General features: G+C 39.0%; 1 protein-coding gene across 1 annotated transcript in view; it reads right to left on the minus strand.

Moving 5' to 3' along the window:
* Positions 1-23764, minus strand: part of SHISA7 (shisa family member 7) — a 44649-nt gene that overhangs the window by 7281 nt on the left and 13604 nt on the right. Inside the window, exons 2-3 of the mRNA XM_087948064.1 lie at positions 16240-16879; positions 11437-11591 (exon numbers count right to left, since the gene is read on the minus strand). Of these exons, the coding sequence (XP_087804190.1) occupies positions 11437-11591; positions 16240-16790 (706 nt within the window). The 5' untranslated portion in view covers positions 16791-16879. The remainder of the gene's footprint in view (positions 1-11436; positions 11592-16239; positions 16880-23764) is intronic.

Consider the following 23764-nt stretch of genomic DNA (forward strand, 5'->3'; position numbering starts at 1 on the left):
GACTCTAGCAAATATATTTTTTTTTTGAAGAAGGAAACAGGGAAAAAGCAACAGAGCATCTTTAAAAAACTTATAGCCCCTTTTGTCTTGAAATACTTTTGAATCCAAGCTCAGCATTACTGACATTATCTTTCAATATACCTTGTGATCCCATTTGCTCAAAGACTCTTAGCCTTCTGTTCATTTGCTTTTATTTTTATTATAACAGTGTTTGAAAAAGAAATTATTAATAGGCTATCAGAAAATAGAGCAAATGCCTCATTAAGGCTTTGATCCCATACACTCCACTGAACACAGCAAATGTTTTGAATAAGCTTGCAAAAACTGATTTGTGGAAAACTACTGCAGATTTGTTTATAGATAGTCCTCGACTTCCAGCCACAACTGGGACTGGAACCTCAGTCACCGAATCAGTGAATCTGAATTTACAACTATTTTTACTGCAGTCGTTAAGCAAATAATGAGGTCATTAAATGAACCACATGGTCGCTAAGAGTATCAGGTTTCCCCAATGATCTGTTTGTTGGAAGCAAGCTAACAAGTTGCAATCATTTGACCTCAAGATGTTGCAACCATCATAAATGTGAGTAGATTGCCATTCAGTCAAATTGCTATCACATTTCGTTTCTATGGGTCATAACTTCAAGAAATGGTCATGACTTCAATGGTCATAACTTCAAGAAAGGGTCATAAGTAACCTTTTCCCAGGCTGTCAAAACTTTGAATCTTCACTGAACAAATGGTCATAAGTCAAGGACTACTATATGTGAACTGCAAGTACAAAGTTTGTGATCTTGTTAGGGTTTGTCTGAAACTCATTTATTTATTGTACATAAGACATCCTCACACAGAAGTGGGTTTGTTTTCAATTTAAAACAAACAAAGAGAACAAAGCCCACTTATCAAACAGCAACAGGTTATAGGAAGGACACAAACAGCACAGCACAGATTCAGAAAGATTCCGATAGAACATGGGTGTCAAACTCAAGACCCCTGAGCCACATCCAGCCTGCAGGGTACTTAGACCTGGTCCATGGGGCCAGCCTAGAAATATCAAAGGACTGGCCCGCGGTGCCTCTTCTGACCAAAACAGTGCGGGGAAGGTTGCATGTGCCCCCCCGCACCCCGTTTTGGCTGGTAGGGTGCTGCGGGATATTAGAAATAAGAAAATTCAAAAATAAAATATAGGTGAAGAGAATAGTATAGTATAGCATTAAGAAGACATTTGCTCTATAGACATTTGCTATCTTGACGTAAATATACTTTCTAATGCATTTACTCATTGTTAAACATGTACCTGCAATCAATTAATCCTCCTGTATCAAGTAATGCCACCCCTATTTCCTCCAGGAATTGGTAGGTATCTCAAACTTTCAAAGCAATTCACACACACATTTGACATAACAAAAGACCAAAGTGATCAATTAGGGGGACAATAGGAGAAGATAAACATTACCTTAACTTCCTTGAACAATTGAAGTTAGATTTTGTTTTTCAAAGCATCTGCTTAAGTTTACCAGACTTTTACTTTGCATAGGTGAATATGTTAGAAATGCATATAATCATTATGTTGTTCTAAGAAGATGGGCTGAACGTAACATTAATATGTCACAAGTGTGGTGTTAGGAATAAATATTTGTTGTCGGACCGTTAGAAAGAGGCCCTGCTGAAGGGACATTCCTTAATGACAAGTAAGATAAGAAAAAGCCATGTTGGCAAAATATGTGATGGGTAGTCATTGGGAGGTGTTGAAGGAGATGATGTGGTCGGCATAAGGCGTTTCGGATTAGCTGTGCTCAGTCACTGGATCCGATGTAGGAGGGGCATGGGGGTGTCGGGATAGAAAAACTATAAAACGTAATGTATTGAAATCTTAAGGTGTGGTTCTTAGCTCAAACCTCATGTTGAGATAAGCTAAGATCCTACTGCTCTTTGCAAACAGCTTTTAAACTTTTATCAGCTTTGATTTAACCTTACAAATAAAATCTCTGTGTTTTCCCGATCCAAGTTTTTGTTATTTGGAGTAATTTCTGACAAGGAGGCATCCATCCTGTCTCTCTCCCCACCCACCTCACTGACCCATGGAGGAGAACTACAATCCTGATCCGGCCCTCAAAGAAATCCAGTTTGACACCCCTGCGATAGAAAGTAGAGACAAAAAAGAGACACACCAAGTTTCCTTCATTGGGCTAATGCACATCAAAGAAGCTGAGCCTAGGATATATGGGAGATACTTGCTTGTGTGCCAACGCTTTAAGTATTTCACCTGGTGGCAGAAAAATAAGATAATGACAGTAAAATAGGTGAATGTTATTTACAAATATTGAAAATGCTAGCTGGAGATATGGAACATTAATGTTGAACATACCTGGAGAGCATCAAATTTGGGAAGACAGGTTTAGACCTACCGAATTATAACCCCCTGGTCTTTGTTTAAAAATAAGATACAGGTAATCCTCGACAGTTCGTTTGGTGATAGTTCAAAATTACAATGGCCCCGAAAAATGTGGCTTATGACTGTTCTTCACAGTTACGACCTCTGTAGCATCCCCATGATCATATAATCAAAATTCAGATGCTTGGCAACTGGTTCTATTGTGTTTATGACCGTTGCTGTGTCTCAAGGTCACACGATCCCCTTTTGCGACCTTCTGACAAGCAGAGCCAACGGGGAAACCAGACTCACTTGTGTTACTGACTTATCAACTGCAGTGATTCACTTAACAGTGGTGGCAGGAAAGGTTGTAAAACGGGACAAAATTCACTTAGCAACACAAATTTTGGACTCAATTGCAGTCATAGGTCAAGGACTATTTCTATAATCTGAAGGTTAGCTGGTCCAATCTTGTTTTCAAAAGATTAACCAAAATAAGTTCTATATACCCAAAACTCCAATTTTCCCAAAAGCACCCCCAAGGCATTGGCAAAATCCAGCCTTGGGTCTCATCCAGTGCCGTCACTGAATCACTACCTCAGCTGCAAGAGAGGAAGTCTATTCCTTCCAGGCCATCTCAGCGTGAAGCACTCAATCCTACAAGCTGTGCAAGAATGAGCTCCATATGGCATAAAGGTCAGGCAGGAAACTGCTAAAGTTTTCTCACCTTGCTTAGCAAGTACAAACCATTGCTTTGAAACAAGCTTTGTTTGAGCAGAGGAAACCTCCAGCCTTGGCATTTGGCTACATGAGATATAGATTCATTTTCCCTTTTGCCAAAACAACTTGGTTGCCAGGATCAATGACCTTAAGACAAACCTGGGATTAATTTCTATTCCTGAGCTGCAACCTAACTGCCATGAAGGAAGGGTCATTCTATCAAGCCAACTTCTGTGTTTTTGTTCGTGCCACCTCGTCTTTCCTCTGAAAGCCATTGTAATTTCTGTTTTTGTTGTTTTTTACTCCATCTCTTTACTACAGACTTCAAGCCTAGCTCACTTTTTTACACCGGATATGTCAGCTTCCAGATGTAGCTAAACTAAAACTCATAGTAGCTTCGATCAGAATCAGCCGTGAAGAATGGTGCTAGGAGCTAAGCTGTGGAAGATCACACATTATCGACTTCTGAGAAATAATCAAATCAAAATCTTTATTATGGTTATAGACCAGCATATTCTAAGAAATAATTCTATGTCCTGTTAGCAGGATGCTTCAACAAGGTGATAGCATCTTAAAATGGAAACAATCAAGACATCTCAACTGCCATTATTCCTGAAAAGATTAGTGACATTTAAGGCCTGTGCTCTATTATCATACTCACGTAGCTTTGAATATTCAACTCAGTGAGGCTTATTCCTGAGAAACATAAATAGGATTGTGCAGTCCTATCATTCCAGGGATGTGCATAAGGAGGGAGTAAAAAATCAAGGTAGTTGACAACCATGCAATCAAAGCCCCAGCCTTTTTTACATGTGTTGTGGTTTTATCTGCACTTTTTTGACATCTATCTTACTGATGGAAACCCTGGTACCATTTACACTTATTTAGTGTTTACTCTGTTTCTGCCTTCGGAAAAGGGGGTTTCACCCCAGAAACCAGCTAGAATAGGTTCTGTGTCCCTCCAGGAAAGGCAAACTACATGTTACCCTAAGTATTTGTTTGTGTCCAATTTTTGGCATTCATCACACCTTTTCCACTGAAAAAGAAGGCATAGGATAGGAAGGCTTGATACAGGCCTGTACTACAGGGATGGGAGGAGGGTTTAATCATTCCTGAAACCCATTTCCTACTCAAATTTTTCTTTTCTCCACAGTTGCTAGTTGTAGCAAAGAGTGGTTCAGGATTCGAATAGGAGCTGGGGAGGAAGGAGATAAATTGTAATATTTCTAAGCTATTGTAATATTGACAATGGTGCTCTGCAACTTTGGACCTACATAGTAGGTCCATTGTAATCTGTTTGATTGCAATTCTTGTTCTTCATATCTCCATCGTAACTCAGTTCCCAATGCTGCAAAAACAGAATATAAAAATTTTCATGTCACATTCTCTGTGACTATCATGAGTAGCAGGCAGGAAGTAAATTATGTGATCCTTGTTTACACACAACTCTGCCCCTTTTGTTTTGTACCAGCATCTACCTGGTCTTTTGGATGAACATAGCCTCCAATGCAGCATTTTCTCAACCTTGGCAAAGATGTGTGGACTTCAACTCCCAGTGCCCAGCAGCATTGGCTAGGGAATTCTGGGAGCTGAAGTCCACACAAGTTAAAGCTGCCAAAATTGAGAAAACACTGCTCCAGTGATACAAAACTGGCTTTTTCGGACTTCCGGTTTGAACTTCTTCGACAACAGACAGGAATCCGCGATCATGCACGGTTTCTGCCTGGGCTTGCCGCTGGAGCACCCCGAGCCGGCTGGTTTCGGGGCTAAGCCACCCCATAGAGGTGGTGAAGAGGGGAGAGACTGCCAGCAGGGTCGAGGAGAGCTGCATCTCTCCTCCTCAGCTGGCCATTACTCCCTTTCCCGAAGGCAGTAGGAGCGGTGGTCAGAAATGGCCACCTCAAAGAAGAACTCAACCAGAAAAGAACGTGCAGGAGGAAGATAAGAAGTGAAAGTTTTGGCTGACCAGGCTAAGTTGAAAAAGCAACAACTAAGGTACCCTGGAATTTAAATTTTACAAGAAATAACATTGTTCCCAAAGAAGAGTCGGAAGCAGCAAAAGAAAGTGAAAAGGGAAAGGTTTGGCTTTTTTTTCCTTCTCTCTCCTTTCTTATATTGACAACTAAGAGACTAAGAAATTGGAAAAATCCGCTTTGGTATCAATAGGCAATTAAGCTGAAAATATAACTGAATGCCAAAGGGACAATAAAAATTTCTGGACATTAAAACCTTTTTCTTCTATAAGCAGGAAGGGAGAGAAAAAGAATAAGGGCAAGATCTGGAAGAGGGAGGAGACTGCCTGGACTTTAAAAGAATCTAAAGTAAAGTTTTTAATAAGACTTCTAAAAGATACATTTTAACTGAAACTTTGCAACTAAATAGTAACCCCAGGAAGAGAAAGTGGGGGAAAAAAGAAAGAGCAAAGAGAAACAGCTTGCGTGTATTTGGATTACTTGGTGACTTTTGGATTTTTGGTTATTATATTTGAATGACTAAAATCAATCAGGTGGTTGTTTAAAAATTTCTACAATGGCATCACTTTTGGATGAATTGAAAATGGAACTTAAAAAGTACAAAGAAGATGCACAAGAAGGGAAGGGTTCTATTGGCTTATTTTTCAATTCTTAGAAATGGAGATCTGGAACTATGAGAAACAACAAGAAAAGACAGCAAAACAAGAAGACTGGGACAAAGAAGAAGCCATCTTTAATGAACAAGTAACTCTATGTGGGGAAGAAAAAGGAAAGGGGGGGAAAGAGGATGGAGAATTTAAGACTTAAAAAAACAACCAAAGAAAAGAAAAATAATTCAAAAAATAAGTATAATACTGGAAAGCAACAGAAAAGGGGAATACAGAAGAGGGAAATAGAGGTAGAGAGACAAAGGGGTAAAAAGGGGAGAGAAAAGAAGAGAGGGAAGAAGGAAAGGAAGTTACAAAGGTCCGGAGCAAGATATAAAGAAACAGGAGTTATTTAGGGATAATGGGTGAAAATCTAACTGAAAAAGGGATTCTGTAAAGGTATATAAGATTGTATTGTTATATTTGTAATAGAAATAACTTTAGAAAATTGGAAACAACATATGATTAGAATGAGGGATAAAATAGTTGGTGTAATTTAGTGAAATGTTTGTGAATAAAGTAAATGAAATAAAATAAATGAGAAAATTGAATTAGGAAGGAACGGGAACATTTTAATTAGTCAATGTTTTATAAAAGATAAGTGGAGGGGGGGGAATTAACTATGGAAAGTTTATAATTGTTCCCATAGAATTATGATATTTAATTGAAAAGTAATGTGAAAAATGTTAAGACTTTAATGAATATTAATATTAATGATAGAATTGAATTGGAATGGACTGTTGTCCTAATTATATACATTTATAATTTTTTCTTTTTCTTTTTTCTCTTTCCAAGAATACTGTGTGTAGTCTAAGAATGTACCAAGCAGAATCCGAACAGAAGTTATGTATTATATTAAGTGTTACAGCTTTAGGGGAAAGATATAAAGGCGTCATACTCCAATTAGTAACTACAGGAGAAATTTTGTTTAATGGGAAAAGATAATAGACAATTGAAACAGGGCAGACAAAAAATATAAATATAATGATTTGAATTGAGATGAAATAAATAAAATAAAATTGAGAAAATTAAAAGAGGGAAGAAGCCATGTAGAAAATGTAAAATAGTAATAAAATATGGAATAGAATATAAAAATGAGCATGAACTTGAATTTGTGTCTGTACGAAGAAATGTAACCCGGGATTACGCTGCTTTCAAAAAAGATGTTTTATTTGTATTTCTTTCTTTTTGTGAAAACTCAAATAAAATTTACCCAAAAAAAACAAAAACCTGGCCTTTTCATGCTATAACAAGTTTTGGCTGGTCAGGATCAACCTTAACATTTTTTGGCAGCTATTGGGAGATATTTCCCCCTGGTAGAGTGAGTGGCTGAAGATTCTTTGTATTTTAAACCATATTAAATTACACTGTAGTGTCATTTCATGGTGTTTCCTTTCTTAAAACATGGCTTGGTTTAGATAAGTCAGTTGGCAGCAGAGGCAGACCAAATTTGGTCCTCTGAATGTCCACATTTGGACCAAATCAATGATGTGAAATTGATCAGACCTCCACCCTCAGGAATGGGTGTCAGTGAAGATAGACAACTTCCAAGGAATTTGCATATTCCTTGTCTCATTTTTCCTGTCTCCTAATATGTGTTGGCTTATCGTATTTCATGATGCAGCCATGTGTGGGTGTCTATGCGTAAGTGTATAATTGGGTGTGTGTCTGTCTGAATAGGAATTTGTCAGAGTGAAGGAAGGTAGACACATAAAACATACACCCTTAACTTTTTTTTTCTTCCTTTGTAGTTATAGGGGCACTCACTCAGTCATTGGGCATTTGGAGGAAGATTGTTATTAAAATAGAATTTTCTTCCATTTTTGTAGTGCCGTCTCTTAATGAGCATTTGGTTGAAGTTTTAATAAAACAATTTAGAGCAAAAGGAAGTAAACAGATTTACGAAGCCCAATGTCATGCTTTTAAACCCAAGGGCGTGTTAGTTGTAGTCTTGAGGTGACCTGATTTCTTTTTTAGGTAATTTTAAAATAATTATAATTTAATTTAAATGTACAAAACTATACATTTCATTCTTATGTCCCCCTTTTGTTTTTGACTGTATACAATTCAACCTTGGAATTTTCTGCCACAAGATGGGGTGCAGCCAATATTAGCCTCCAGAAGTGGTTGGACTAATTCCTGGAAAGTCATGGGGATCAATTGCCTTGTTGACAGTAGAACTGCCTCTGGAGGCCATCTACTGGGAGACTAGTGGACTTCCTTGTGCAGCTGGTTAGCCACTGGGAGAAAGGACTTCAGGACTCAGTTGGCCAGGGCTTTGATCCAAAAAGGCTCTACTTAAAATAACATGGACATGTCTGTCTAGTCTCCAGGAATTAAGTTCAACTTCTCAAAAGTTTTTTGATGGTAACCCTCAAAACTGGATAACTGATTTAACTTTCTGCTTCAAATCACAGGTGCCTGTGAGAACCGAAAGAGGGGAAATGACAAACAAGGATCATGATGATCACAACATAAAACAGTACTTGCATCTGGCCTTGGGTCACAAATAGAAAAGACCGAGATTTGGATCATGATATTGCAATTTTGTCTTTTTTTTTTCCATCACAATTTGTACCAGATTTCTATTCTCAACATCCATATTCAACTCTGCCTACTCTATTTGGTGACCCGCCCCCATTACAAAGGGAAGAGCATTAAACTGCGTATTTCAGAATCACCTTTTGATCCAGGGGAATTCTTAAGCCTCCTTTTTAAAATAAAACAGCATATGAAAGCAAAAACCCAGCATATAAACTCTCCTTAACGTAGCGCCTCCCAAACTTTTTCCTTCATTACCCTAAATCAGAAAGTCTTATTGAATTTCAAGGACAATGGCAAGTCCCTTCCTTCAGCACCATCCAAATCTGAACAAGTGCTGAATGAATGGTCGTAACTCAAGGACTACCTGAATTATAAAATCAACATCACTGAATTATTTTTATCTCATTTCACTAAATTACCATTATAATTTCCCTAATTTTTCATCATAATTTGGAATACTTAGGGAGATTTTTGAACATGTTTTAGCAAATGTGGCAAAATGACCTTGCTGTGATCAGTAATGGATTCATGTGTTGTTATCCAAAGAAAAACCAATTTTACGCAATTTTGAGTAATTTACCTAGCTTTGGGAAGCACTGCCTTATGGTAAATTCTTGTTGGTTAGCCATAGCCAACAATAATTTCCTATTCTTCCAATAAATTGCAGAAAATTGAGGACTCCTAAATACACTGTTGGTGTGAGGGTGTGGTTGTAAAAGACTGTGTATGTTTATAACACTTTAGGGAACTTTTTAGCTGAAAAGTAGCGGCAGAATATATAGGCCCATTTACATACAAACACAGTTCTGGGTGTAAATTGAATGATAAATGTATGAAAAGGTATATAATGAATCAGTGATTTGATGGGACTTTCCCAACATTGTTTGCATTTTCTGTTTGCATAAGTCGCTAGCTAGGGATCAGACACCACTGGACACTTACCCAGAGTGCCTGTGTGGTGCTTAGGGCTGTTGACGTTCAAATGGATGTAATTGTAATGCATGTTATCTGCAAGGCAAAAAAGAGATGCAAGCATGGAGCCACACTGCATGTTCCCGAAGGTGGCCACTAGAGGTCATCTCATTCAGGTTTTTCAAAGCATCAGCTCTGTAATATGGGTATCAATCCCTCCTGCTTTAAATCAGAGGGGACCCAAATGCATTTGGTCTTCCTCTTTGCAGCTTTTGGTCTGTGCCCAAACATGGCAGTGCTCAGAACACTCTCTGAAAAGGGAAATTATCTTATTAGGTCTCCTTTTGAAACTTGTTTTCCTAGATTGCACGTGCTGCAGGAATGTGATCTGCAGAAATCACTGGTGGATTCTTTTCACCACAGCTAAAGCTAAACACTACTGTTTACAGAGCAAATAACAGGTATGCAGCTTAGCGGAGAGGAAAAAAAGTGGACAACTTTCTGTGACTCCCATGTCTTGTCTGGTGCTCTCATCCCTTTCCTCTTACTGTGAATAGGTTAGACAAAGAGAAGACAAAGACACAGAAAACAAGGAACAGTATCAGGGCGTTTTTCAGCACCTGGATAGCAGATTTTACATTACCCCACTCCTATCTCCTACAAAACTTGGGGTCAACTATGCATGCTGATGCCCTTCCTATCGTTTGTCTGTGGCTCTGTTTGGGCTAGTGTTGTCTGCATTCACTATCTGAGTTTGCTATTAGAATGATTGTGGTCAAGATTCACTGGCTAGACTCTTAACATCTCTGAGAAGAAAGTGCAATGTCCTTGAACAGAAAACCCCACTTTCCTTTCCTTTTCACCTGGAAAAGGAGCAATTTTGTGTCTGAATGCAGCTCTCTCCTCCTCTTCACTACCCTAATATTAATGTTTGAGCCAGCACAAAGACAGCCAGACAGCTAGAATTGGTTGTCATGGCAAACAGGCTGTTTCCCCGTGAGTTTTTTGCAGCTTAGTTCCTGCTGCTGATACATATATAATTTAAACGCCGCAACCTCCAACTTGCAGAACTTAGCACGAGATACTCCTAGGGGGAAATTGCAGAGGGAAGGATCTGGAGATAGGATGGAGACAAAACACGGGGGCAGGAGAGTGCTGGTAGTTGGCAAAAAGTTGTCTCAATGGCTCTAGTAAAGTGTACTGCATTGTGTAGATATATTGTCGTTTCTGCTGTCAGTAACATTTATCTAACTTTTTTTTCCAAAGAGGTTTGAAAAGATCTTCCATTTGGATCTTAATAACCCATATTTGTTCTCATCAGAATTTAGACTTCAAACCATGGTAGTGCCAGGTCTACAAACAAACAATGAAACTTTTACTTTTTTTGACTTCTTTGATGATATGTTTGATTCAACAGTGAACCAACATCCAGGAGAATGTTTCTTGAAACCTGTGTTTTCCATCTTTGTTTCATGGCTTTTCCATGCTGTGCAAGATGGAGCTGGTTCAAATATCATGACCTACTCTTGGATATTTCTCAGTTTGTACAAACCATGGTTTGGTATTACAGCCAAATTGATTATAGTGTTATAAAAAGGAAAAAGAATCCTTTTGACCATTGGCCAGTTCAAAGCTTCTTCTTAGTTTAGAAAACAAGCTATATCACTCACACTATTCCTGATGCAAATTATTTTTATCAGTACTTTTGCAGCCTAATCGAGAACTTGAAAATGATTTCCAAGAAGCAAAGGCCAAGATGTTTACCTTACTATGCCTGAGTTTGAGATCCCTTATTACAGCGTTTCTCAGTCTTGGCTAGTTGAAGATGGGTAGACTTCAACTGCCCAGAATTCCCCAGTCAGCATTTCTGGGAACTGAAGTCCACATATCTTCAAGTTGCCAATGTTGAAAAAATACTGCCTTACTGCATGCATCTTCACTCTTAGATCATACCATATAATTTCATAGTATGTTTTGGAGGATGATAATAATAATAATAATTATTATTATTATTATTTGCAAATAGAAGAAGCAAGATATTTGTTGTAGCATTATTTTTGCTGCTGAAATAAGCCCTTTCCCCAATATTTAAAATGATCAATACCAGTGACAGCATCAAATCACTGGTCCCCTGAGGTCAGCAAAGTAAACAATAGTTCACAAGTACCTCACTATAAAATTGCCTTTGGACAAGGTGCTTACCTGATAAAGTAGCTAGTTTGAAAGTCACTCTCTTACCCAGCAGCCCCACATATCATTCTCTTACCATGGCTACTTTTAGAAGGTTTCACTGCATTGTACAGATTCTTCGAAGGACGAGCTGAACCATTGTCTTGAAAGTTTGAGTTCATCACAAGGCTGTTGTTGCGCTCAGAACATGAGGTGGTGCCTGCTTGATGCCTGAGAATGTCAACCAAAGCCCTGGCCAGAAAAAAGAAGGCAAATGTTCATGGAAGGGAAATCATAAAGTGTACACATGGGTTCTGTTGAGGAACCTGGAACATGCATTGAGAACCACCTGCATGTTGATGGGAAAATTGTTTGACCAAAACTCTTCGAATACATGCCTTTCATATTTCCACTCTAAATGGGATGCAGCATAAAATCATGTACTTAAATATAACTAAGGAACACTAAGTTGTGGAAGGAGAGTAGCAAAATGGTTTTGTATCAAAAATACATATTAAAGGGAGCTTTAAAAGGAAATAAGTTCAAGACCTAAGCCCTTCTATGTCTAGTACTGTGTCCAGTCCCAAGCATCCCATGAAAAAAAGCGATAGACACATTCGAATAGCTCTAAAGAATGGCAATGCTTTTGGTCAAAGATACAGGTAGTCCTTGACTTACAACAGTTGATTTAGTGACCATTCAAAGGTACTGAAAAAAGTGACTTTTGACCATTTTTCACACTTTTGACCGTTGCAGCATCCCTATAGTCACATAATCAAAATTCAAATGCTTGGCAAGTGACTCATATTTATGACGGCTGCCGTGTCCTGAGGGGGCGGGGGGTCATGCGATCCTCTTTTGCTTCTGACAAGTAAAGTCAATGGGGAAGCCAGATTCACTTAACAACTGTGTTACCAACTTAACAAATGCAACAATTCACTTGACAGTTTTGGAAAGAAAAGTCATAAAATTGGGCACTTAAGAAATGTTTTACTTAGCAAGATAAATTTTGGGCTCAATTGCGGTAACTCGAGGACTACCTGCAAGGGTGGGATTCAAAATTCTTAGCAACCGGTTCTGTGGGTGTGGCCTAATTTGTGGGCATGGCCTGGTGGTCATGTGACTGGGTGGGAGTGATCTGGTGGTCATGTGACTGACTGGGCGTGGCTAGTGGGTCATGTAACTGGGGTGAACATGGCTAGGTAGGCCATGTGACTGGCAAACCAAATATAAGTGATTCTCGCTTAATGGCCAGTTGCTTAGCAAGTGTTCTAATTTACACTGACCTCCCCAGAGCTAGTTTACCTGTTTTGGGGATTTTGACAGCCATGCATGCACACACACACACACACACACACTCACACACACACACACTTATGACCAGTTACAACATCCCACACAGTCTTGTAACTGAGGTTTTATATGTTTTTGCCAGTTTCCAACAATTCCCCCTGGTTTCCAGTTAAAAATGCCCATTGGGGAAAATGGACTTGCTAAATAACCAGTGTTTGCTTAATGACCACAAGCTTCACTTAATGACCATGATGTTTGCCTAACCCAGGATCTGCAACCTTAAACACTCAAAGAGCCATTTTTCTATTTTCTTTTAAACATGTATTTCTCTGTGTGTCTCTTTCTTTCTCCCTTTATCCCTCTCTCATTTCTGTCTCTTCTCTCTCTCTCTCTCTTTCCCTCCCCCTCTCTCTTGTCTATGTCTCTCTCTTTCCCTCTCTCTCTCCCTCTCTTGCCTCTCTCTCTTTCCCTCCCTCCCTCCCTCCCTCCCTGCCTCCCTCTGTCTGTCTCTCTCTCTCTCTCTGTCCGTCCCTGGGGGTTGGCAGGAGAAGGAATATAAGTCACTTTTTTCAGTCCTGTTGTAACTTTAAATGGAGGCTAAACAAATAGTTGTAAATCAAAGATTATCTGTATCTGCTGCTTTAACCTTCCAACAGGGGTGGGATTCAAATTTTTAACAACCTGTTCTGTGGGCGTGGCTTAGATGGTGCATGTGACTTGGTGGTCATGTGACCGGGTGGCCATGGCTTGGTGGTCATTTTATTGGCTGGGTGTGGCCAACTCAATATTACTCACATCAATGCATGCATCTCCTCCCCTGGCCTCTCATGACTGTGGGGATGCTGCAACAGTTGTAGGTGTGAAAAATGGTCATAAGTCGCTTTTTTCAGAGCCATTGTAACTTTGAATGGTCACTCCACACAAGCAAAGTACCAGCAAAGGAGGGGAAAAAAACTCCAGAGAAGTTCCAGAGACAGGAAGTCTAGTCCTGCCAAGAATGTAATAAGGGTTAATGGAGAGGCAGTTTCTGTAAGCAACACCAGAATGTTTCCTTCCTGCCTTCCTTACAGGATTAGGCCAGTAATTTCTTCTAACAACCGGTTCTCCGAACTGCTTAGAATGTTAACAACTGGTTCTAGCGAATAGGTGCGTACTGGTCCCACCCCTGACTACCTGTATAGGAGACATGTTCTGCAAGCAAGTATATTTTGCCTGGAGGACAAAAGAAGATGAAGGCAAGTGAACAGCTTCAAAAGTGAAGAACTGTCTGTTAAGATATTAAATTTAATAGCTGGAATAGTAAAGTGGATAATGGGCCAGGACACACAGTGGTAGTTGATTGGTTAGAGAGTGCGGGCTCCTGCATGAGGCAATCTACATTATGATTGGTTGCTGGGTGTAAAGGGGGAATTTCCATTTTTTTCCTGCCTTTTTCTTCTCTGTATGCTGTTCTGTGATTTATCTGACAATTTACCTCATGATGTGATGTGCCTGACTATCTAGTTTGCTGCATATATTGATGTAAAATATATTTATTTATATCAAACTATAAGTTCAGGTCAGCGTCTCTGACTGCATTTGGACACCTGCTGTGCAATTCTTTGATACTGTCCCACAGAAGGAGACAGCAACTTGTTCTCTATCCTCTGGAAGACTTCAAATGAATACAAAGAAATAATTCATCCAATCCCATTGTAGCATAGATCTGCTTGTCTATTGTTCAGAATTTTAATTATCAATTTTTTCTTGGTACTTGACACTTTCATCACTCTTTATATTGTAGTACAGAACTTCACACAAGGTTCTGGGGAATTTTCTAGCAAGCCCATTCAGTTTGCAAAAAATTGTTGGCTTTGCTCTCACCTACAATGAGTGTAATCATTAGAATGTACTGTATATATATTCCTCAAATCTCCACTTATATAGGTACATTCTGTTGCAACTTCATTTACAGCTACATGGGATGATACCATTTATAATTCAATACATCTCAAGAATATCCGTTTTTGCTCTAGAACATACTAGTTCTTTCAACCCTGCTTCTCTGAGCCTATAGATTAGTGTCTCTCAATCATGGCAACTTGTAGACATGTAGACTTCAACTCCCAGAATTCCCCAGCCAGCCTGAAACCAGCTGCCTGGGGAATTCTGGATGCTGAAGCCCACATATCTTAAAGCTGCCAAGATTAAGAAACACTTGATCTTGGTAGACTTTGGTGTTGATGGGAACCTAGCTTGGCCAATTCATTCAATCTCTTTCACCAGCAACTGCATTTCCAGAACTTTTGCTCAACTATTTTAACTTTGATTGGAGTTTGTTTTTGATTTTTCATGGTTTAACATATGGTTTCATGATTAGGTTATGATTCAATTTATTGTGGTAATTCAGAAAATGTGTTAATTCAATAATCTATGGATCTCAACCAACATTTCCATATAAATGAGGGCAGGTGGGGCACAATAAAATATGAGGCACCCATCTATAATTCACCTATCCAAGCCTGGTGCACATTGGAAGCAAATCTTTGCTGAAAAAGGGTTGGTAGTGGTGAGAGAAGAATTAGCTCCCTCCATTGTAATTGTTTTAATATTAAGTGATAAGCCTACACATTTCTAAAAGAGGCATGTTTTCGTTTTACTCATATGAAATGAAAACAAAATGCAGCCAGGAATAGGTAACTAAATTTTGCAATGGACTGTGAGAATTGCCTTGAGTAGGAAGAAGAGCTACAGACAAGGCAATGGTCAGGAAAGAGATATCTATTCCCAAAGAAGAGTCAGAATGGAATTTGAGAAAGCATCACTAACTTGATCCTTTCTAATTCTCTTTAGGACAGGGGTGTCCAACCTTGGGAACTTTAAGACTTGTGGACTTCAACTTCCAGAATTACCCATGATAGTTAAAGGATTCTGGAAGTTGAAGTCCATAAGTCTTAAAGTTCCCAAGATTGGACGCCCCTGCTTTAGGATAAAGGCAAGAGTGCAAAATTGATTCAGCCCTTCAAAATAGACCTGACAGACATCAAAGTTGTGAATGCTAAAATTAATTTTATTATACATTGATGGTAAGAGAATCTTGCAACTGAATTTATTTTCACCTTCCCTGCCTTTACCCCCAAAGAAAACTAAGAGGGTCATCTTTGAGATGTTTCCTCAAATTCCATTCCTGCTTTGGACTCAGATTTCTTTTATCTGACTGTTGCCTGGGCTGCAGCTCTTCTACCTCTTCCTCAAGGTTATTCTCATATCCCATTACAAATTCTTGGTTTGTGGAAGAGACTACAGCTTTGAGACTGAGCACAACGTTGAAGGTCAACTGTCTCAAGTCCAAGTAACTGAATAGTATGTGGTGAAAGAGACACTTTCTTACATCTTAAAAAGCTGCTGGTAATTCAAGTGGGAAGTATTGGTCTCCCTAAATTAGACAAATAGGCTGTCTTGCAATAGGCTGGTTTCCATTTGCACTTAGATTTAACAGCAAGTAAAAATACCATTGAACCTTAATCTGGAGACCCTTTAGATTTGGAAGCAACTAAAGGGTAGTATCTAACCCTCCATCAATGACTGAGAATACTTCTGGGTCCCTCTCTGCAGCTTGTATCCTTACCTGGGCACATTGAGCTCTCTCCCATGGGGTCTCCTGGAGGCTTTGCTGAAAAAGAACTTGATCCCGACTCCCACAGCTAAGGTGAAGCTGATGACGCCGCAGATGACATACACGGTACTGTTGCTCTGCTGCTTGCTCCCATTGGGTATATCGGGCCCATTTGTGGCTGTGCCAGCAATGGTGGTTGCAAACCACTGGGGGCTGTCACGGCACTTCCCTTGCTCCAGCCTCCTGGATCGATCGTCACAGCAGAAGCGGTACTGGCAGGTGCCACAGCAGAACCGGTAACCTCCTGTGGTACAGTTGAAGGCCGCATCATATTGCCCCATGACATCGTAGTAGCCTTGGCATGTTTCAGAGGGCCGGATTCTGCTGCTTGTGCTCGTGGTTGAGTTAGAGTTTGGTGAGGTCAAGCGCTTCAGGTGGGCTAGGAGGCTGGGCAGTCCCCAACTCTGGTTTGTATAATGTGGTGCCTGAACTACAGCTAAGGCCGTGTGCCCAGCCAAGGCTTCAAGGAATGCATAGAGCATGACCGTCAGCAACTGATGCATGATGGGGGGAAAGTATGGGGCTGAGAAGCTCAAGCCAGGCTGGCCAACTTGATGGACCTTGTAGAAAGTTTATAAAAGAGAAGCAAACCCTATAAAGATAAAGGAAGGAGTGTTAAGAAAAGCCTGGTGGAATGAATGCAAAATGCTCTTCAGTGTGATACAAGTAGACCTCAAACTTACAACAACAATTGAGCCCAAAACTTCTGTTATTAAATGAGACATTTGTTAAGCGAGTTTTGCCCCATTTTCTTGCTACAGTGGTGAAATGAATTTGGCTTCCCCATTTCTTTGTTTGTCAGAAGGTCACTAAAGGTAATCACATGACCTTGGGACACACAGCAACGGTCATAAATATGAACCAGTTACCAAACATTTGAATGTTGATCATATGATCATGGGGAGGCTGCAAAGGTTTTAACTGCGTAAAATGGTCATAAGTCACATTTTTCAGTGCTGTTGTAATTTTGAAAGATGAGTAAACCAACAGTTGTAAGTCAAGGATTACCTGTACCAATAGCACAGATTAGCCTTCTCTAGTGTCTTCCAAAAATATCAGGACCTTCCCAAAGGGCATATCAGAGGGCATCAGGTTGGAGAAAGCTATGAGAGAGTCATCAGGAGCAACTGATGATGATAAGCTTCTCCCTCATGAAATTTTCCAAATCAATATCTCTTAAAATGAATGCTAGGTTCCCTCAACCTGATATCATCAAGGATGACAATTCTGGTTTAACAAATCTGAACTGCATCATTTTGGAATGGCTGAACTCAACTCACAATCAGGATAGCAACTCTCAGTAGCAAATTCCATAATAATTGAATATTTTATGCTCTTTGCACAACATGGTTTATTTGCTTTAATCTTAGCATGATGTCTGAATTCAGTTGCTATGACTTATGGTATAAGTCAGGGGTGAGGATCCACGGCCCTCTTATGACTTGTGGACATCAACACCCAGAATTCCTGAGCCAGTATGAATCAAGGTAAATCAAGCTACTGAGGCTTATTCAGCAAATCACTGTTTTTAAAAATCCATATAGCATGAAGCAGAAATGTAGTTATTTGCATTTCTGAACAGCATCTGAATCTAATAGTGTCTATTTCATTGGGAGATTCTATTAGAAGTGGAATGTATTGATTTCTCTTGCTATCTTTCCACTTAAAGTAGTTCTCAAGGTGGTCAATAAAGCTATAATGAATATATTACAATTCAAATTCAAACTCTTCAATAAGAAAGAAATAAGCATGCTCACCAGAATAAAACAAAGTTTTAATTTAAATGTTTCTTTACCACTCATGCTCCCAGAGAAGCTCAGGATATTTTAAATAAGTGAATAAAATTTATTAATAATTTAAATAAAATCACCTCATTAAAGCATTTTTTTTAAAAAAAAAGATAAATTAGAATTCATTTTCGAAAACAGAAAAGCTATTAAATCATCCCCCTCTTTACAAGCTATTTAATTATAGACTAGATGTTATTTCATAAATGCCTTGATGAATGTGGTTTTCTTTATCAAGTCAATCAAGTCAACTCAATCATCTTCAAACCTTTGTTTATATATACTACACACACACACACACACACACACACGATGTACATACGTCATAATCACTAAGTATTATCCATTCTGAACGATAAGACTCAATATGTTGTGTTTTTCCTTCCTTTTCTAAGAAAGTATTTGTAGCTCTCTTACAGTCCTTAATGTTGGATAATGTCATTTTGCCAGCTTCTTTTCAAGTCATTTATTCAGTTGCTTTGACTGAGATACGTCAACTAGTGGCTGAAATACATGTCAAATCAAGCTTAAGAGGCCGAGAGAAGGTTCAAGATAATATCCCTGTAATTCTTGTTCAAACTGATCATTCCAAGACATTATAAATTTCTATGCTTTCTCAACCTCCTTCATTCAAGAAGAAAATACGAATCAGTGGAACCTCCTTGACATTTTATACCACCTGGAGAAGTGAATTTTGGTTCCTGCTCTCCAATTCTTTTCATTTTACCACCCTGATTAATGCAACTGTATATACAGAATCTCTTCCGGGAAATAGGAGGCCTGGGCAAACAGCTTTGTCTCAGATAAAAGCAGGATGCTTTTCTGGAGTCACCTAATCAAATGACATCTTAACTACAATACTTCATCATATAAAGGGGTGTGTATAAAAGCACCATCCTTGTCCTAATGTCCCCTGTTATTTGTACCCATTTCATGTACTCTTAATCATGTTTCTAATTATATCTATTATCTAAAACATGATTGACTAGATAGATGGATGGATGGATGGATGGATGGATAGATAGATAGATAGATAGATAGATAGATAGATAGATAGATAGATAGATAGATAGATAGATAGATAGATAGATAGATAGATGCATAGATAGATAGATAGATAGATAGATAGATAGATAGATAGATAGATAGATAGATAGATAGATAGATAGATAGATAGATAGATAGATAGATAGATAGATAGGCAGGCAGGCAGGCAGGCAGGCAGGCAGGGATAGATAGATAGATAGATAGATAGATAGATAGATAGATAGATAGATAGATAGATAGATGATAGATAGATAGATAGATAGATAGATAGATAGATAGATAGGAAGGCAGGCAGGGATAGATAGATGAGATAGATAGATAGATAGATAGATAGATAGATAGATAGATAGATAGATAGATAGATAGATAGATAGGCAGGAAGGCAGGCAGGCAGGCAGGCAGGGATAGATATGATAGATAGATAGATAGATAGATAGATAGATAGATAGATAGATAGATAGATAGATAGATAGATAGATGATAGATAGATAGATAGATAGATAGATAGATAGATAGATAGATAGATAGATAGATAGGCAGGAAGGCAAGCAGGGATAGATAGATGATAGATAGATAGATAGATAGATAGATAGATAGATAGATAGATAGATAGATAGATAGATGATAGATAGATAGATAGATAGATAGATAGATAGATAGATAGATAGATAGATAAGCAGGTAGGCAGGTAGGCAGGCAAGCAGGGATAGATAGATAGATAGATAGATAGATAGATAGATAGATAGATAGATAGATAGATAGATAGATGATAGATAGATAGATAGATAGATAGATAGATAGATAGATAGATAGATAGATAGATAGATAGGAAGGCAGGCAGGCAGGCAGGCAGGGATAGATAGATAGATAGACAGACAGACAGACAGACAGACAGACAGATAGGAGAGAGAGAGAGAGAGAGATCTGTGATGGAAGGTAGTCTGGAGTCCCAGAAAGGAGGGCTGCTTTCAAGAGGACAAAGAGGCAGCAGAGCCTGGGCGGTCTGGTAAGTAGGAAGTGGATTAAGATGGCCCCTCCCTAGCAGTTCACAGTGTGGCTCCTTGGTTCTCTCTGAGCTTGGCTGTTTTCTGGCAGACATTGCATTACCCACATAAGTAACATCATCAGTGTTACAAAGGAGTAGGGTTTAGTCCCTGTTTATATACAAAGTGGCTTTCCCTGTCAGTGTTGGTGGGAGTGATCTTGGTAGTTCCCTGATTAGGCTGTTGTTTACCCTGATCAATGAATTACCAATTCAGACAAACAAGCTAAAACAGATAATTTAATGTCTGCAAGGAAGCTGCAAGCTCAAAGAGCAACCAAGGGCCCCACCTCCTAATATATTCAGTTTAGACGTTTACTTTGTAGTTTTATGGTCTCACTACCAGTGTCTCCAAGGGACTTATAAAATAGAATGAAACAATATGAAACCAAACTCTAGCATCATAATATATATAAACAGAATAACAGAGTGGGAAGGGACTTCAGAAGCCTCCAATTTCTTCTTAAAAACCACCAGTGATAGAACATCCACAACTTCTGGAGGCAGGCTGTTCCACTGATTAATTGTTCTGTCAAGAAATTTCTCAGTTTTAGGTTGGTTATCTCCTTGATTAGTTTCCATTCATTGCTTCTTATTCTGCTTTCAGGTGCTTTGGAGAATAAGTTGACCCCCTCTTCTTTGTGGAAGCCCCTCAAATATTGGATCACTGCTATCATGTCACCCCGGCCCTTCTTTTCATTAAACTAGACATACCCAATTCCTGCAACCATTCTTCATATATTTTAGCCTCCAGTCCAGAGGTGGTATTCAGCAGGTTCTGACCAGTTCTGGTGAACCGGCAGTGGAAATTTTGAGTACTTTGGAGAACCAGCAAATACCAGCTCTGATTGGCCCTGCCCCCATCTATTCTCTGCCTCCCATTGAGTCCCGGCTGATCGGCTGGCTCCTCTTTTGTTGCCCTGCACAGGAGAATGGAGCTGGAAATCAGGTTAGTGGGGCGGGGAGGGAATGGGATTTTGCAGTAACCTTCCAATGGAGTTGGGTGGGAATGGAGATTTTACAATATCCTTCCCCTGCCATGCCCACCAAGTCATGCCCACAGAACCGGTAGTAAAAAACCTTTGAATTCCACCACTGCTCCAGTCCCCTTATCATCTTCATTGCTCTTCTCTGCATTCATTTTAGAATCTCAGCATCTCTTTATATTGTCTGGTAAAAAAAGACTCCTTTTGTGTGTGTGTGCGCGCGCGCACACACACACACACACACACACACACACACACTTTTATTGAGCAAAGAGTTCGCTTGAATGCCATCAGCAATTTGCTCCATACTATAAGCTCCACCAGAGAGAGAGAAAAAGGAGAGTTAAGTGCAGAAATGAAACACATCTATTTATTCATGGAACCACAAATGTGCTGGCCTTTTGAATGAGTAAAGAAATGGGTGCACAATATTGTAGGTGCCACAGGAATACTGAACTAATATTACATGGCCTGACATAGTCTGACATTTTACATGCCCAATTATGGCTAAGGTGATTTTTTTTTTTTTTTGAGCTGCAATTGGAAACCAGCTTGTCATTGGTCATTATGGTTATCAAATATATCTTTAGCTGAAAGCATAAACGGTTTCCTGGCTTTTAACTGAGGAGAAAGGCTGCCACAAATAATGAAACACTGCATGAGGCAGCAAAGTGGAATCTTAGCAATGTGCTGGGGATTAGGATCAGAATTGAAATCTTACCAGCATCTCATTTTCCCCCTCTAGCCAAAGAACTACATTTCCAGTTTTCCCCAGAGTTTCTCTTATATCTCCCACACAAACATTTTCTTGGCTTTTAAGTAGAGCCCATTTAGGTCTTTGAGACAACTAGGGCAGCAGATCTATTGGAGCCTACCCCATTCTCATTTTCCCCTCACCTCAGCCCACACACAGTGCTTATCAACTTTAGCCATTTTAAGAAGTGTAGACTTCAACTCCCAGAATTCCCCAGCCAGCAGGAATTCTGGGAGTTGAAGTCCATACTTCTTTAAAATGGTCAAAGTTGAGAGACATTGCCTTAGCTTATATTAATGTAACATTGCGTCCATATTTTTTCTTTTGTTCTTCACTGAAATCAAAAGCCAAAAATGTATGGATACATCCATATAAATTCCTGATTGCATTTTTAATTGCTGTATTTTACTGCAACACGATCCTTTCAAATGAACTGTACTTTTAGAGGTACAGTTGCTACCTGAGTGCTTGGACACTCTTCATGAATATCTTCCTGGAGTTCAAGTTATCAGGAGTGATATCAGGAATGGATGAGTAGATACATTTATATGGTAGAGTATCCAGAGCTCCCTTATTAGGACTTGGTAGAGCCTCAGTTCCCATAATGTCCATCCAGTTTTATATATAAATGACCCCTGTATCTCCTGACAGGGGTGAAAAAAATGATAGAACAAGGGCAATTTCTAGTGTCACATAAATAGCATAACATTGTTCCTTTTCAGTGTAAAAAGGGAGGGAGGGAGGGAAGGAGGAAAGAAGTTTACACCAACAGCACTTAATTTTTCATTTTATTAACTTTTTTAGTTGTACATCTTAAATAGTTGCCCATCTTACCCAGGTAACTCTGGGCAGTGTAGAAGAATTAAACACACCCACGCATACAAGTACATGCACACACAAACACACACGCAGGTACTTTTCTATGCTTGAAAAGCAATCCTTATTTCCACTATGTTCATCTACCTCATACTTTACATTGCCTTTTGTTCTCTAAACTCCTTGTTCCTTCTGAAGGTCTCATTAACTCATCCCTGCCACTTCTTTCTTTGTCTTCTCATTGCTCTCAACCCATTCATGTGTTTGCTTTGCAACTTGATCTTCCATTCATACTCTCTGCAGTATATGAAAAACTCGAAAGTACTTTTTTTCATAATGGTCATTCACTCTGGTATTCAGTTCACATTCATTTAGCGCTATTCATTCTTGACACTATTGCTTCTTGTTATGCCACACGTGTTTCTTAATTATCCCATTCCCTGTGCATTCAACTTACTTTTATATAGTCAACTGTCATTGTATATACCCTATGGACAGAAACACACTCATACACGCAGTTGTTGTTGGTTTTTAATCTTCTGACATGCATTACTTGCCATAGAATAACACTAACCATGACTGTCCTACCAACATAGGCACATATTAATATTTCTCTATCCATTTCCATTTCTATCCATTTCAGTAAAGATACCAGAAAAATGCTTTTTGGGGGGTGTTTGGGGGGTATGCCTTTTAGTCAGGCAGCTTAATTCCTAGCAATTGCTTGGATTAGTTCCTGCATTTTTTTTTAACCATTGGTGCATAATTTGCAATTCTCACAACAAACACAGCTATCTTGATAATTGAGACATTATTTTCACATCCATACATCCATTGCATCAGATAATTTACAGACAATACTGAACTTGGTGCATTAATAGTCAAACTTGATATGACAGCTTCCCGTTGTACCTATGATTTTAACAGGACGTGCATCCAGTTTAATCTGGAGAAAATAATTAAAACTATTTGTTATTTTAATTAAAGTAAATTAAATTAAATTGTATTCTGGAGCTACAATTCTTTTAAAATGATCAGCTAGGAA

This window comes from Notechis scutatus, chromosome Z (assembly GCF_049901735.1).
Source record: "Notechis scutatus isolate UNSWTSFEM ecotype Mainland chromosome Z, rNotScu1.2, whole genome shotgun sequence".
In the NCBI taxonomy this organism is placed as follows: domain Eukaryota; kingdom Metazoa; phylum Chordata; class Lepidosauria; order Squamata; family Elapidae; genus Notechis; species Notechis scutatus.